At 33.6% G+C, this 17,163-nt stretch overlaps 1 protein-coding gene across 4 annotated transcripts; it reads left to right on the top strand.

Annotated features, from left to right (window-relative positions):
• Nucleotides 1-5,306: 5,306 nt before the first annotated feature.
• Nucleotides 5,307-16,522, top strand: LOC132315792 (ubiquitin-conjugating enzyme E2 5-like). Of its 4 annotated transcripts, none has more exons than XM_059814198.1 (8): nucleotides 5,307-5,497; nucleotides 6,410-6,437; nucleotides 9,257-9,333; nucleotides 9,631-9,710; nucleotides 14,174-14,288; nucleotides 14,722-14,774; nucleotides 15,501-15,629; nucleotides 16,191-16,522. In XM_059814198.1, the coding sequence occupies exons 3-8, from the start codon at nucleotides 9,290-9,292 to the stop codon at nucleotides 16,328-16,330; spliced, it is 561 nt and encodes a 186-aa protein (XP_059670181.1). In that variant the 5' UTR covers nucleotides 5,307-5,497; nucleotides 6,410-6,437; nucleotides 9,257-9,289; the 3' UTR covers nucleotides 16,331-16,522. The 4 variants fall into 4 exon arrangements, with proteins under 4 accessions (XP_059670181.1, XP_059670178.1, XP_059670180.1 ...); XM_059814195.1 differs by having other exon boundaries at nucleotides 6,410-6,441; nucleotides 9,256-9,333; XM_059814197.1 differs by having other exon boundaries at nucleotides 5,308-5,497; nucleotides 6,410-6,545; nucleotides 9,256-9,333.
• The last annotated feature ends 641 nt before the right edge of the window (nucleotides 16,523-17,163 follow it).

The following is a 17,163-nucleotide window of genomic DNA, read 5'->3' as shown; positions in this document are numbered from 1 at the left end:
TAAGAGTATACTACACGGGAAGAGTTTTGAAGATATTAATGAAACTTTTTAAATGACAAGCGTATCTTTTATATTATTTCATAACAAATTATAATTCCAACCATATCCCTATAAAAAAACTCCTTGATTCTATTTCCAAACCCTAGTGTTAAAAAAACTCACATCGGTGTTCTTTGGCAACATATTCCTTCATACTCACAAGAATGATCCACTAAGCATTCAACCAAAGAAAAAAATTGAAGAAGATTATTGTTGGGGGCAATTCTTTCTTTATTGTTCAAGTTCCAATAACTAATTAAATTGCAAAATTCTAAGCAAGAAAAATTCGGTAGCTATACTCCTCTCATCTTACAATCTATAATTCGACCTTGGTATTTCTTCTCTGCCTATTTCTTCATGTTCTTTTTTTTTTTTCTTTTTTTTTTTTTCCTTCTTATTTTCTGTGAATATTTTCGAAACTCCTCGACGTACAATCACTGGTTTCCATATGAATAATCACCATATTTCAACGTTCCATCCTACCATCACAAATCTTTAATTTTTTTTCACCTTCAAATTGAATTTCCTTTTGTTGCAACAATGGATTCTAGTTTTTTACCCAAAAATAAAGTTATTTTTTTTTATCACATTAATTCATCAGCATAGCATTTTTTTTTATTAGATTAATTTCAAAATAATTCACTGACATAGATCTTCCTTGAAACATTAAAGTTGCCAAACAAGTCTAATGTTGACCATAGCAATATTTTTCTTCTTTTTCATTAAGTTTCCTAATAATATAATTAAGTTTGTTATTATAAGGAAACAACAATATTATTCTAGGAGAGTCATAAAGCATGAGATTAATTATTTTCTTTTTAGAAGAAAAAAATAGAAACCTTCAATATTTTATTATTCTTATTATTATATTTCAGTAGAATCAAAATGTTCAATTGCAAAAATTTCTGAATGGTTAAATAGTTTTTTGTTATTATTAATATTATTAATTATTATGTTGCATATGGCATGTTGTGGATGAATTTGATTATATTGAGTAGTTTATTTGTATGTCTTTAGAGAAAGAGTTACGAAAAAACAAGTTAAACGATAATTTTTAAAAATACTCTATCTAAGGGTAAAATAATTATTTTAGTAGTAGAAGAGCTTCTATAAATGTTTTGCCAAACAGACTGAATAACTCTTCTGCGATTAAAAGCTATTCTATCATACAGTTTCCAAACACTAACAAATAAGCTAAATAGAAGTGATAACTTCCGTTTCTCTTTTTCTTCTGCGTAAAAGCGGAAGCAAAAGCTATGCCAAACGAGCCTTATGCACCCATAGCTCGCCTAGTGTGGTAGCCTGCCAATACTTCATACCCACTCACATATGTCGCCAAAATCACCTCCTTTGGGCCCAACGTCCCCGTTGGCCCCACTTCCGACTGGGTCAGGATCTGATACTATTTGTAACAACTCACTTCACCACATGATATAATATTATTCGCTTTCAACCCAAGCCCGCACGACTTCTTATATGCATCGTATATAATATATATATATATACACACACATGTTTATTCATAGGTTTATATCGAATTGTTTGTATACTTTATGCTATATTGTTTAGACCCATTTGGTAAAAGTGATTAGTAGTCGGTTGAATTATTGAATATGACGGGGTTCGAGTTGGATTTAAATCCTAGTATGTTGGGAGTCTTCTTGAAGGATTTCTATTTATTTCTTCCAATTTTGAAGATATTTAATAAATTTGCTACTTCAAAACTATAACAACACGAACATTCCATTAAATTATGCTCTAGAAAAACACAAGAAAAAAAGGAAAAAATGAGCTTTACGAGTTGTGTATTTTTTAATTGAAAAGAAGTGGTGTTAGGAAACCAAAACCAAATATTTGGTATTGGTTTCTTAACAAGTGGTTAATGCCCTGAAGTGTGTTAAGCTTTAAACTTTGCTCATTCTTGGCGATGAAGTACGCGTTTATGCTGTTCATAAACCTTTTCAGTGATCTTTCCATTCTTTTGTCCTGGTTCGTGTTACTTTTTTGTTCTTCAACTTTCACTTTTTGTAATTCTTTCAATCATCATCATAATCCCGTCATTTGTGGAAATGAACTAAAATCACTCTATTTTGATTAATGTTGGCAATTATTGTGCAAATTGATCATAAACATGAATTTATTGGCCAAGGAAACTAAAATTTTTATTAATGATTTGGAGCTAAATTACATAGATCTAGTTGCACAGGTATCTAGGCATACAATGTAAACGCTGTGGACGGGGGAAAATTCTTGTCCATTACTTTTTTGTCCAAATAAAGATAAATTTTACCTTAATTCCCAAATTTGAGCTTCAAAATTTTGATATGATCAAATTGGGGACACTAAGGAAGTACATCAATCATCATGAGAGGTAACAGTGAAGTTGTTGGTCGTAGTAATGAGAGTGGAAATGGTGAAAGCAAATCAATTTGTTTTGGTGACTAGAGTGGTTATTCCCATATTGGGATGCGTATGGTTGTGCAATTGTTGGTATAGTGTTTGTGGGGTGGATATGGTGATGTTGCTGGTTGTGGTATTAGCATTGACAATATAAAAATGTTACGTTCTATGTTGGACACTAAGTGGCATGGATATGGGGCATTAGTATCGATAAGGGTGTATGTTAACCACACTTATTTAAGATGCATATTTGATGGGAGTATCTGACAGTCGAAAAGAACAACACATGCAACTTGCTAATGGTATTGTAGTCATTTAAATTTGCTCCTGCGGTGCATTTGTCAACGGGTGAAATAATATGTTAAACATGTTGCATTATATACAACAAACTTAATTATGCCCAATTGTATACAAGTGAGGGTCAATGTTATTGCAGAGTTGTGTCATTGTGTTTTTTGATCTGAAAGCTTATGGACCAGTTATGATTGTATACCATTATACACCCGATATAGACAATCCAAGTATGCTTAACATTGTTGGTTAGACTGGCGTGGTTTTGGTGGTGATGGTGGCAGAGGTAGTTGGATGGTGGGCACACAGTGGTGTATTAGAGGTTGCGGGTTGTTTGTAACAGCATGTTGGATGTAGGTCAAGTGTGGAAGTGGTGATACAGTGGTGTAGTTGAAGTGGTAACTATAGTGGTGGCACTGTTTAAACACATTTTTTCTTTGTGGAGACCGGTGATATTACACCTCCCATTCAAACCTAATCTCTCATTTTCTTTCACTAAATTTCTTACCTCCTTTATGAAATCCAAATGAAAGAGAATATGTAAATTGTTTTACTGATCTTGACTAAGTTCCAAATCCCATTTGAAATTACCTTTATGATTTAGTTTTGTTTGTGTATGAGAGGACCTCACAACCATGACTCTGTGTCTTTTTATGATGAATTAAAATCTGTGAGATCACCATTAACAAAAAATGTCACAACATAAAATTGTTTATTGAATAAAGTTTGTATTACATTCTCCATTACCAATACAAAATGATGGGTTTCTATATTTTCAAGCGCACTTATCATTGCAGGTGTGCTCACAGCTAGGTTAATCAGTATCAGGTAGGGGAATGCTCATTTAGGTCAATAGAAGCTAATGAGAACTCGGGTGGTTGTTCAAGGTGCTACTGTTGCACTAATGGTTGGCTCTGCCTATTATTATGGGGAAACATTCTAATTGTTTGCTGATGGAGGATGAGTTTGACTGCGATATGAGTAATGCAGCAACTCACTTTTTCTGGAACTTTGCTGCTTATAGAATAAAAAACTCGAGAATTTTTTTCTGGAACTGAGCCAAGCATGCCTTTGTCTCTAGTCCATCTCATATTGGGAATTTTGAGATTTTTTCATTTATATTATATAAATATGGGAGTCTAAAGTAGTTAATTTATAGTGTCTAATTTAAAAGTTATTTGCCTCGTATGTCCGACTATGATGACGTTATTTTTTAGAGTCCAACATGACTACCATGAATGGGTCAGTGTGAGTGGGGACTAAGCCCATCAGACTGTCTAACTACACATCATTTTCCTTCTACAACAATTTTGAGTTAATTTAAAGTGGTGCTGATGTATAAAAAAATATATATATATTTTTCCTCGAATGGGAAAGAGAAAGGGAAAGGAAAAGGGAAGAAGAAAAAGAAAAACTGAAAAAGTAATGTAAAGTTGACATTTTTAAGTAGGGAAAAAATTATTATTTGGCAATCCTAATCATTTGGGTAAAGATTTGTGGGACCATTTTATGTAACAAGCTTGAGAAAGGGCCTTTTAAATACCCTGATTTGCATTTGCAATATTACCTATTCACTTTTTGAAAGGTTATTTGACCTTTTTTCACTAAACATGTCCTCTGTGTGCAGTTCACTATTTTTGCTGTTTATTTTATTACTATTTTTATTTATTTGGAAGGATAGAGAAAGGTAGGGGACACACCAAAATTAAAGACATCTACTTTTAGAATTCTCTACTTCATTAGTTACATATAGAATGAAGTTACATGTAGAGATTGTGGTAGAGAATGGCACTTGGGAGTCACTGAAACAGCAGTCCAATCCGTTTTTAGTAATTGCTCTATACCGAAGATGAGTCACTGTATGTGCCTTTATATTATAAAATGCTTTAAGATGTCGAACATCATAATTATTCAATTTAAAAAATATATGTATAATTTAGTGCGCAACAAAATAGAATTGTATTGATGAATTGTAATTTTATTCTAAAATCTACTATTTAAATTTTGTAGTACAATATACCATATATATATATATATATTTATAAATAATTTACCATACAATTTCTTTAAATTAATTTTAATTGCTGGTATAGCGACCATCAATACTTAATTTAGAATGTAACGGTTAAAATCAATGTTACAACTTTCCATTTTCGGATTAGTTTCCTTCAAAAGGCCATCCAACCAAACAAATCTTCAAATCAGCATTGATATATATATATATATAACTGTTTGGTGAAATATTAATTATTTTTTCAATCAAATTAACACATGCAATATATGATATGAACTCTAAAATTACACACACATTACACATAGTGGTATGGGAAATGACGAAAATAACATTGGACCAGGACAGAAGCAACTTGGTGGGTGGACCATTGAACACATTTCGTGGAGAAGAGCCAAACCCGCCTTGCTCTGTTTATCAAAATCATCAATAGTCAATCGGATCAGAAGTTAAAAAAGAAAGGAAAGCAGAGAAAGAGATAAAAGTAATGCGCTTAGGCCACGTATCATCCACCGACTTTGCACGTGCCCTGAAATCATGTCGACACATAACATACACATACATAACATACTTTCGTTTCATTGCCTTTCTTGTCTCCTTTTTCTTTGTATTTTCAATCTCTTCTTTGGTCACTTGTTTTCTTCGGATAGGCAAAGTAATAAGAAAAGGGCACAAACAATAATTGATTAGTGCCGTGTTCTTGATCCTTCATTTGACGGACCATTCGATCTACCGATCGCATACTCTTCTAATTCGGTTAGTTTATGTTTGTTACATACATTTTTGCTTTTATTTTGTTTTTAATTGAATTGGGTGTTTCAGAGATCTTCCAAAATAGATACTTTTTTTTTTTTGTTGATAACTGATGTATCCTTAATGGGTTCGATTTGCAATTGTTTGGTTGGTGATTATTTTATTTAATCATCTGTTTATAATATATGTATGTGTGTGTGAAATTTATATACATATATGGAGAGTTTATAGAAAAAAAGGGTGTGCCAGTCAGGGTTCTGCTATATATATATACAGACCCAAAAGTTCTGTTTTTGCTAGTTGGTGTTATTATATATATATGCTCATTGTTCATTTTCACTTTGTCACTTATTTTATTTTATTTTATTTATTATTATTATTATTTTTTTAATTTTTACATTCAGTAACATTAGTTCTCAAATTGCACATTTTGTCTTTCAGTGTGATTTTCGTTTTTGCCCTTTGAAAAACATGTTTAGGATGTATGCAAGTGATATTTTGATAATTTAACATAAATATTTTATTTACTCTGAAACAAGGCATTTCTTATAATAAGTGTCAAAAACTTGCCATTACATGGCATTTTTGATGACCAAATATGTTTGTGAACTGCCTTTTGCTGAGTGCTTTTGGAATTTGTATTACTTTTGATAATATATGATTTTGATTGCTTGTGCTAGAACAAAATATTTGCAAAGAATTGTCTTTTTGAGTTTTTTTGTTTAACACATTATGTTTATGAATTTAGAAATGTGTCATAATAATAAAAAAAATGTTATAGTTTCTAGAGTTTATGTTGCAAACGATTAAAAATATATTCAAGATGATTTGGTAATGAAACTTCTTTTTTATCTAGTAATTTATAATTGGACTGAAGAAAACCTATTTTAAATGAAGCCTCTGTCTGTTTTGCAGAAATAGGGAACTTGAGGAAGAGGGAAGGAAAGGTCCCCCCGCCCCCCTCCTTTACTTCCTCTCAAGCTTAAATGGGATTGGAAATTTGGTTGGCAATAAGAAAGAACAAAGTGAAATAACACATACTGGAAAATGGGTAGAACTGCATGTTAAATTAAATAACAAAGTGAAATATCAGATACTGGAAAATGGGTGGAAATGCATGTTAAATTAAATATAAATCCCTAACTTCCTTACATATTTTCCTTTACTCGACATTTTCCATGGTAAACAAGGAAAATAATTTCTTCTACATTTTCTATCCTTTCAATGACTTTTTACTTACTTTGAACTAAATTAAAGATTCTGAATGAGTTTATACCTTCTTCAGACTAACTTAATTGGTATAGAATATAGCTTAGATTTGGAATTAGTTAATATCTATATGGTAGCCACATTTCTACTTCAACTTCTACTGCTCCTCTACTACGGTGTATGCCGCTGTTGCATGAAAAATTACGGAAAATTAGCATATCGTAGCAGCAGAATGTATGCTACTATGTGGCCTACTATGTTGCATACTGAGGATGACTGTCCACGAACTGCAAGAAGATTGTTGGGCTGGGTTTCTTAATCTTTTGAGTTTTTCCAAGCTCTATGACTGCACATGCCTAGGTGCTCAGTTGTCTCTGTTAGGAATAACATCCTATGAGCACTTTAGACAGCAGTGTATGCACAAAGCAATGGTTGTATTGCTCATTACTCGTCAATTCTACGTGTTTCTGATGTTTTTATGTGTAATTATAAATGTACCCTTTTACTAGTATATTTGAAAGATAATGGTTAAGTATTGGTTGTTTGAGGGGCTATTACTTGGTGCAATGGTATAAGTTTAAGCTGTCCAAACATGCGACATGGATTCAGTTTGAGGGTACAGTGCCGACAAAGATGGAAGTTACATTTGCACCTAGCCCACTCCTTTGAGCTTCCTGAATTGTTGGGACCAACACTGGTTAGCAGTGGTGAAAATTTGACAGATAACAACTTCTTTTAGTGCAATGCCCTTGAATAACTCAGTATTTATCAAGAAATTGATGTTATATTGCTTTTTTATTTTATATTGGCTTTTAACCTTGGTGATTGTTGCCTTCCTTATCAAGTACTGTTTCAAGTATTGTAGTTTCGATAAGGGTGTGGAAGTAAATTTATCCAGTGCTATCATTTCATATTCCAATACTTAACTAAAGTCTCATTTTGATTTCCCAACAACATGTGTAACTCTTCACAATTGTTTCTCTAGTTGCTACAGTTTTGAGGTGTTTGTGTAGGTTTCCTTTCAAATCTTGAGCAAATCCTTGCTTCAGTGGTCTGGCTTGCTGTTTCCTCCAGTGTCTTCTTTCTTTTCTGCTAGCAGAACTGGTTTATGGTTTTCAAAAAGTTTGAATGTGTTAAGACTTTTTGTCTAATTAATTTAGCAATCTTCAACTTGGAGATTCTTATGAGAACATGTGTTGATTCTGTTGACGACTAATAAAGAATAGAGGTTAGGGAGTTGGCCATGAGTTTACACGTAGACTAAGGATTCAGAATTACAAAGAATCAGAACAGAAAACCATGCAATGAATACTTACAAGCGGTAATTAAAACCATATTGTCAATGGAAGTTGACAGGCTAATGCCTTCGAATGTCCTCAAAATAATGATCAAACTCTGCCTCTTGGATTGGCAAATTACCAGATTTAATGACAATTTTTCACCTGCCAACATGACCTGGACATGTATGAGATGGCACATTTCATACAACTGTCCTCGAAGATACCAATTGTTTTTGCTCAATAGGAGTCTTCTCAACATTTAAAAATCTCCTATTTTGTTCCCTCCACAAATACCAGCAAAAACACAAGGGTGCCACCCTCGAAAAGTCAATGGCTTAGGTACCCACTGTACAACCTCTCCAAGCCTCAATTATGCCTCTTGAGGATCGAGGAATAACCGATTGGAGCCCGAACAAACCCAGAAGCAATCCCCAACTGTCCCGGGCCATAGGGCAATGCAAAAGGAGATGATCTTCCGATTCTTCATCTCTCTTGCACATGCAACACCAATTGACAATAATTTGTCTCCTCCTCCTTAGGTTTTCCAATGTCAGAATCCTCCCCAGAATTGCTATCCAAGTAAAAAAGGCCACAATAAGGGGAGCCTTTGCACGGGAAGATGCCCCATTGCATCTGAAACTAAAAGGCTCCTATAGAAATAGCGAACAAACCTCTCCTGAGATGAGGGCACCCAGACTTGGAAGTCAGGCCCTCCAACATCCATCTCTTGGCAATATAGCTACTCCAAAAACCCAATGGCATCATCCAACACCCAATCCCGAAAATGTCTCGAGAAGCTCACATCCCATGACGTCCTCCCACCATAAGGGGAGCCTTTGCATGGGAAAGGTAGGCCCCACAGCATCCAAAAGGCTCCCATAGAAATAGAGAACATCAAGCCTCTCTTCAGATGAGGGCACCCAGACTCGGGAATCAGGCCCTCCACCATCCATCTCCTGGCGATATAGCAACTCCAAAAACCCAATGGCATCATCCAACTCCCAATCCTGAAATGCCTCGAGAAGCTCACTTCCCATGATGTCCTCCCACTATCAAGCCAATAACAGTTGGCTACCAAGGCATGTCTATCCCAAGCAATCCACAGAAGACTAGGGAAGGTGCACACCAATGAACAGTCACCACACCAAATGTCCTCCCAAAAGCGAATGCACCTGCCATCCCTAATCCTGAATCTGATGTGTTCAGTTTTGAATATAAAGCAACTTTAGCACTTCAAATAGTTGATGTTGCCTCATTTATATTATTGTGCAGGTTCGTAACTGGGTAGTCTTTACTAGCCAAGAAAATGTCTTCTCCAAGCAAGAGGAGAGATATGGATGTCATGAAACTGTAAGGGCTTTTTTTTTAATGCTTGTCATTATTGTTTCACATATTGCTTTCTATTTGTATTTATCTGACATGAATTTTTATGTTGTCTTTTTCTGTTTCATTTGTTCAAAGTTCTACAATTACTGCTAGCACAAATTTTAGCTCTATGAGCACTATTGTTTCTTAATTTGCCTTCTATAATTATGTATGTTTCTTCTTGGATTTTTCTCCTGCAATCTCTCATATTGAAATTACATTTGTAGTTGTAGATGGGGTTCTTCTTAATGTTATTACTGATTTGTTTTTTTCATGCTATAGGATGATGAGCGACTATGCCGTTGAGCCAATAAATGATGGAATCAGTGAATTTAATGTGGAATTCCATGGTCCAAAAGAAAGTAATATTTCTTCCCTATCCAAGATAATACTTTTATTGAAATGGCACCTTGGTGATCTTCACAACAGATATTATACTTTCTACCACTCTCAGTTTGTTTCTATGAATTACCAATTTGAAATCCAAATAGTGATTATGCATTCGGTTGAAGAGCATGGTTATTATTTTGTTAATAGAATGTGTATACTTTATGATTCAAGTTGCTTGTTTGATTTAAATATATACTTTTCTCACTGTTAATTTTGTGCGTCTCAATTGGAGCTAATGTGTGTATATCTCCAGCATAATACTTATACAAGACAAATCACAGATTGGGTGTTTATAGCTAGGACCATAGACTGTTGACTTTAGAGTTTAGAGGCATGTTTCATGGCTTTGAACGAACTTGAAGGTCCCCATTTCCCCCCTTTCTTTGTTAAAATCTCTCCGTCAGGTCCTTTCCTGCTTGATTCTAAACATCAGGTTATTTGTTTTATATGACATGAGTGCGTATTGTTGTACACGCTTTTGAGAAAAAACTGATGTGTTTGGTGGTAATCGCCATGACTTCTATGAGTATAAAGTCAACTCTTAGTTGCAGAAGCCTATATCACTACCAAAATAGAATTTATAATCAAAGACACCTCTTTTTCTAAAGTATTAGTTAAAATCTCATGCTACGGGCAGTAAAAAAATTTCAATAGTGAATTGCGTGTGAATATAAATATTTGTTTATACAATGCTGCCATTTTTTGGGTGCATTATAGGTATAGAAGTATCATTTTACATCTTTTGGTTACTAAATTTGGTGCAAATGCATATTGGAAAGGATTTTCTAGTCATTTCCTGATTTAAACTATAGTCCTTCCCATTTTTTGGTTCTACTTTTGGTTTCCCCTCTCCATCAAGTACTAAGTTCTTCTAGGGTCACTTGGTCGACCCTAAAAGGCTTCTATGGTTATGCTTATAATCTTTGAATGTTGTATACTAATCTTAGGTACTGTAATTAGACACCACATTTTGCAGCTGTCAAAAGAGCTTCCACAACGAGATCTGATAATAATAATTGAAAATTTATCTACCTGAAAAAGCACTATGGAAAATATCTGCATCTATTATATACGTAGTGAATTTACGGAGCTGACAAAACTGAAAGAATCTTATTTTTAATTCCTGCTTCTGTATCCGAGCTCCTAAAGTTCCATCTCTTCTTTATAACCGTACGAACTTGAAACCCTTATCATTTACAAAGATAACTCTTGTTACTCTCCTAAGTTTTAACCAATTGTGGAGGTACTTATTGAGTCATGCACCATTGAACAAGTTTTAACTCATATTTGTGTGTTATTCCTAATTTTCTACTTATTGATGCCTATGGGCATTCTGTTTAATCATATTACATGACAACATGGCTAATGTAAGTAGCTATTTTTAAATTTGTCAAAGTTATTTTTTCAAATAATTCTGGATTTATGTTCTGGGAGATATCTGGCTAACTTTTACTTGTCAAAAAAAAAAAAAAAAAAGAAAAAAAAGAAAAAAAGAAAAGAAAAGAAAGAAAGAAATGATGAGAAAAGAAAAGAAGAAGATATCTGGCTAACTTTGCCCACTACTTTTATCTATGAAAGGAAAGGAAGTTTAATATTTTTCACTTTCATTCATCAGAAATTTGTCAAGTCATGTCATGATATTGTAGTCAAATGCATATTGGAAAGGATTTTCTAGTCATTTCCTGATTTAAACTATAGTCCTTCCCATTTTTTGGTTCTACTTTTGGTTTCCCCTCTCCATCAAGTACTAAGTTCTTCTAGGGTCACTTGGTCGACCCTAAAAGGCTTCTATGGTTATGCTTATAATCTTTGAATGTTGTATACTAATCTTAGGTACTGTAATTAGACACCACATTTTGCAGCTGTCAAAAGAGCTTCCACAACGAGATCTGATAATAATAATTGAAAATTTATCTACCTGAAAAAGCACTATGGAAAATATCTGCATCTATTATATACGTAGTGAATTTACGGAGCTGACAAAACTGAAAGAATCTTATTTTTAATTCCTGCTTCTGTATCCGAGCTCCTAAAGTTCCATCTCTTCTTTATAACCGTACGAACTTGAAACCCTTATCATTTACAAAGATAACTCTTGTTACTCTCCTAAGTTTTAACCAATTGTGGAGGTACTTATTGAGTCATGCACCATTGAACAAGTTTTAACTCATATTTGTGTGTTATTCCTAATTTTCTACTTATTGATGCCTATGGGCATTCTGTTTAATCATATTACATGACAACATGGCTAATGTAAGTAGCTATTTTTAAATTTGTCAAAGTTATTTTTTCAAATAATTCTGGATTTATGTTCTGGGAGATATCTGGCTAACTTTTACTTGTCAAAAAAAAAAAAAAAAAAGAAAAAAAAGAAAAAAAGAAAAGAAAAGAAAGAAAGAAATGATGAGAAAAGAAAAGAAGAAGATATCTGGCTAACTTTGCCCACTACTTTTATCTATGAAAGGAAAGGAAGTTTAATATTTTTCACTTTCATTCATCAGAAATTTGTCAAGTCATGTCATGATATTGTAGTCAAATGCATATTGGAAAGGATTTTCTAGTCATTTCCTGATTTAAACTATAGTCCTTCCCATTTTTTGGTTCTACTTTTGGTTTCCCCTCTCCATCAAGTACTAAGTTCTTCTAGGGTCACTTGGTCGACCCTAAAAGGCTTCTATGGTTATGCTTATAATCTTTGAATGTTGTATACTAATCTTAGGTACTGTAATTAGACACCACATTTTGCAGCTGTCAAAAGAGCTTCCACAACGAGATCTGATAATAATAATTGAAAATTTATCTACCTGAAAAAGCACTATGGAAAATATCTGCATCTATTATATACGTAGTGAATTTACGGAGCTGACAAAACTGAAAGAATCTTATTTTTAATTCCTGCTTCTGTATCCGAGCTCCTAAAGTTCCATCTCTTCTTTATAACCGTACGAACTTGAAACCCTTATCATTTACAAAGATAACTCTTGTTACTCTCCTAAGTTTTAACCAATTGTGGAGGTACTTATTGAGTCATGCACCATTGAACAAGTTTTAACTCATATTTGTGTGTTATTCCTAATTTTCTACTTATTGATGCCTATGGGCATTCTGTTTAATCATATTACATGACAACATGGCTAATGTAAGTAGCTATTTTTAAATTTGTCAAAGTTATTTTTTCAAATAATTCTGGATTTATGTTCTGGGAGATATCTGGCTAACTTTTACTTGTCAAAAAAAAAAAAAAAAAAGAAAAAAAAGAAAAAAAGAAAAGAAAAGAAAGAAAGAAATGATGAGAAAAGAAAAGAAGAAGATATCTGGCTAACTTTGCCCACTACTTTTATCTATGAAAGGAAAGGAAGTTTAATATTTTTCACTTTCATTCATCAGAAATTTGTCAAGTCATGTCATGATATTGTAGTCAAATGCATATTGGAAAGGATTTTCTAGTCATTTCCTGATTTAAACTATAGTCCTTCCCATTTTTTGGTTCTACTTTTGGTTTCCCCTCTCCATCAAGTACTAAGTTCTTCTAGGGTCACTTGGTCGACCCTAAAAGGCTTCTATGGTTATGCTTATAATCTTTGAATGTTGTATACTAATCTTAGGTACTGTAATTAGACACCACATTTTGCAGCTGTCAAAAGAGCTTCCACAACGAGATCTGATAATAATAATTGAAAATTTATCTACCTGAAAAAGCACTATGGAAAATATCTGCATCTATTATATACGTAGTGAATTTACGGAGCTGACAAAACTGAAAGAATCTTATTTTTAATTCCTGCTTCTGTATCCGAGCTCCTAAAGTTCCATCTCTTCTTTATAACCGTACGAACTTGAAACCCTTATCATTTACAAAGATAACTCTTGTTACTCTCCTAAGTTTTAACCAATTGTGGAGGTACTTATTGAGTCATGCACCATTGAACAAGTTTTAACTCATATTTGTGTGTTATTCCTAATTTTCTACTTATTGATGCCTATGGGCATTCTGTTTAATCATATTACATGACAACATGGCTAATGTAAGTAGCTATTTTTAAATTTGTCAAAGTTATTTTTTCAAATAATTCTGGATTTATGTTCTGGGAGATATCTGGCTAACTTTTACTTGTCAAAAAAAAAAAAAAAAAAGAAAAAAAAGAAAAAAAGAAAAGAAAAGAAAGAAAGAAATGATGAGAAAAGAAAAGAAGAAGATATCTGGCTAACTTTGCCCACTACTTTTATCTATGAAAGGAAAGGAAGTTTAATATTTTTCACTTTCATTCATCAGAAATTTGTCAAGTCATGTCATGATATTGTAGTCAATTTCTGTTTACTAATTTTTCTTTTGCCCCCACAATGTATATTATCTATAACCTTTTTTTTGTAATGTCTCTGTTTTTAATGGATTATAGATATGGTTATTTCATATCGATGCACTTCGCTGTTGCAGGCCTGTATGAAGGTGGTGTGTGGAAAATCCGTGTGGAACTGCCGGATGCTTACCCTTACAAGTCTCCTTCCATTGGATTTCTGAACAAAATATTCCACCCAAATGTTGATGAACTGTGAGCCCACTTACCCATATATGGCCATTCATATTAGCTTTTCTGTCAGACAATATGTTATTGATGGCAGACCATTAATCACAACATATATTCCTTGGCTTGTTTGTACTTGAAAATGAAGTTGTGGTTGACGAACATCTTGGGAGTTCTTCCATGAGGGAAATAATGTGTATATATATTCTTGAAAATAATGTGTGTATAGATATTCTTGTGTGTACTTGAAAATGAAGTTGTGGTTGACGAACTTCTTGGGAGTTCTTCCATGAGGGAAATAATATGTGTGTATATATTCTTCAACTTGTTATAGTGTTGCTGATACATACCTCAAAATGTTGGTGAGCTGAGGTGGAGCATTTTTGTTATGAGTCTGCTTACGAACGTTTGTTACTAAAAGTTGTTATTCTCACTAGATTTTTTTTTTGGTCTACTGCAGGTCTGGTTCTGTGTGCTTGGATGTTATTAACCAAACATGGAGTCCAATGTTTGGTAATTGTTATTTTTCTAAGAGCCATATACTGAGTGTATTTCAAGTCTGCCAAAATTCTACCCCCTCCCCAAGTACCCCCATAAAAAAGATAAATAAATGAAATATAATGAAGTTATTCAATATTGTTGAAGAACATTTGCTAGTGTTTCACCATCTGGCAATCTGACACAAGTAGTTTCTTTGATTGGATTCTGGAATGGAAATATAACATGGTCTTAGTCTACAAACAAGCACGTCTATATATGTTTAATGTTACATTTGTAAGGTAGCATTTGCATCTGGTCTTCACACCAAATTATAGGTTTTCCAGCACCATAAACTGACATGTAATATACTCACAGTTTCTTCAGCGTAAAACTCATTACGAGAGGAGTCTATCTTAGGAGATTGGGGTCGTCAATGTCGAGATGACCTTTTTCTGTAAAATAGGAATAAGGGAATTACTTCATTATTAGATGAATGATGAATTAAGTGATATCCTGATCTTCCAATACGATTTCTCTTTCTGACCAAACAATTACTACTACAGGAGTTTTGTTGACTTATTTTTTATGTTGCGGCCAACTATTGTTGAGTCCTGGTCTTTTACTCACAAACCATACATAGAAAGAGATTGATTGTTGACCCTAGTGTTTTTTTTTTTTTTTTGTTTTTTTTTTTAATTTGTGTACTTGATCTTCACTAGGAGTCCTTCAATATCTTAACATTGCCACTCTGGATTGCAGATCTTTTGAACGTGTTTGAGGTTTTCCTTCCACAGCTTTTGCTTTATCCGAATCCCTCGGACCCATTAAATGGTGATGCAGCATCATTGATGATGAAGGATCAGAAGCAATATGAACAGAAAGTGAAAGGTGAAGTTTTTTTTTTAAAAAATATTTCTAATGTTTAGGCCTTCACTGGAAATGAAAGGCCTTCATGAAGTTTTTTACCAAGAGGGAGTGGGTTCCTTATTAAACTGCTGGAGTTTGACTTCTGAATTTTGAATCTGACAATACATTTATTTGGCAAACTTTAATCTTTGTAGGTATTGTGTCTTGCAATATGCATAACTTAAATCTGAAAAAATAAAATAAAAAAGAAGAAGAAGAAGAAGATAGGTGTGAAGAGAACATTGTACAACCACCACAGGCTGTAGTCCAGTGGGTACTTCCTTTTCCAAAGTAGGAGGTCGAGAGTTCAAGTCTCCATAGGAGCATGTGGGAGTTTTTGTATGGCCAACTTGGTATTGGCCAATTGTCACCATTTTGATACTACTAATCTTTTTTTCTTTTATATGGTGGTCATATTTTTTTTTTTTTTTTTTTGTTCCTTTTCTTGGAGACCTGCAGTGATTTAGGCTTTTCGGATAACAGCAGTAGTAGAAATGTTTTAGTCCTGACATATTTTCCTTATTTCTTCACTTATGACGACAGAGTATTGTGAACGGTACGCGAAGAAGGAGAATATCACTAGCACCTTAACAGAAGATAGCGATGATGAGGTTAGTGACGATGATATTAGTGATGGACGGAGTGAACCTGATGATGATGTTGCGGGTCATGTAGACCCATGAGAGAATAAATTGTCTTGGACTTTATTATGAACACATTCATTTTATGTTCATCTGTTCATTTTTTGTTGTATGGTGTAATGTTTGATTTCTTGTAAAATTACACGACGGGTAGCTAGGCGTGATTACTTGATATTGTTCATGTGTACTGAATCTATAATCTATAATCTATAATGTCACATTTATCAAATGGAAGTTAGAAGCATAAGTATGATTTACATTTATCAAATGGAACTTAGAAACATAATTATGATTTATGTTTGGAGAAAATTATTTTAAAAAACTAGAGTCATTTTTAACTTACACTGTATGATAATGGAGTCCTATCTCCTAATAGGCGGTTTTCCATCCTTAACGGACGGTTATGGATGGTGCAATCTAACCGATGGGGGAGATGGATTCTCTTGAGTTATCTCTCACCTTCTCTACATTTCTCCTACAATCCATACATTTCCAAAACAATCTCTAGTCTACATATGAGTCAAATAGCTTGGATCATCTGCAGTCCTATTGTCCTATAATAATATAATATATTAGATCTGATCTTAACATGATAGTAAAACATGATATTAAAATAGTCCAAGAATATCTGAGAGACTCGTGAGTGTACAGATTTGGGGAAGTTCGGCTATTGTACAACAAAATGTCAAAAATATGCCTTTTCTGCAGACAATGAAGTGTTTATAATGCTTTTCCTCCTTCCAAATGTTCTTTCTTTTAGGCAGTTATCTTGATGGCTTATGAAGAATGTTCACATCAATGTTCATTAATAAATGTAGAGATGAATGTGGAAACTTGAGCCGGCCGAGTTTGTTGCATGCTTGTGTTTTCTTAAG

This window comes from Cornus florida, unplaced genomic scaffold (assembly GCF_030987335.1).
Source record: "Cornus florida cultivar Cherokee Brave unplaced genomic scaffold, ASM3098733v1 CherokeeBrave_3.0.0_Hap2_Chr07, whole genome shotgun sequence".
Taxonomy (NCBI): Eukaryota; Viridiplantae; Streptophyta; class Magnoliopsida; order Cornales; family Cornaceae; genus Cornus; species Cornus florida.
The sequence above is the reverse complement of the archived record's forward strand: the minus strand, read 5'-3'. Positions and strand labels throughout refer to the sequence as shown.

What these genes read in the sequence shown, in the direction of transcription:
- LOC132315792 (XM_059814198.1), top strand. Translation starts at nt 9,290, where the DNA reads ATGTCTTCTCCAAGCAAGAGGAGAGATATGGATGTCATGAAACT. An exon ending in ATTCCATGGTCCAAAAGAAA is followed by an intron (nt 9,711 to 14,173) that starts GTAATATTTCTT and finishes TCGCTGTTGCAG; the next exon opens with GCCTGTATGAAGGTGGTGTG. An exon ending in CACCCAAATGTTGATGAACT is followed by an intron (nt 14,289 to 14,721) that starts GTGAGCCCACTT and finishes GGTCTACTGCAG; the next exon opens with GTCTGGTTCTGTGTGCTTGG.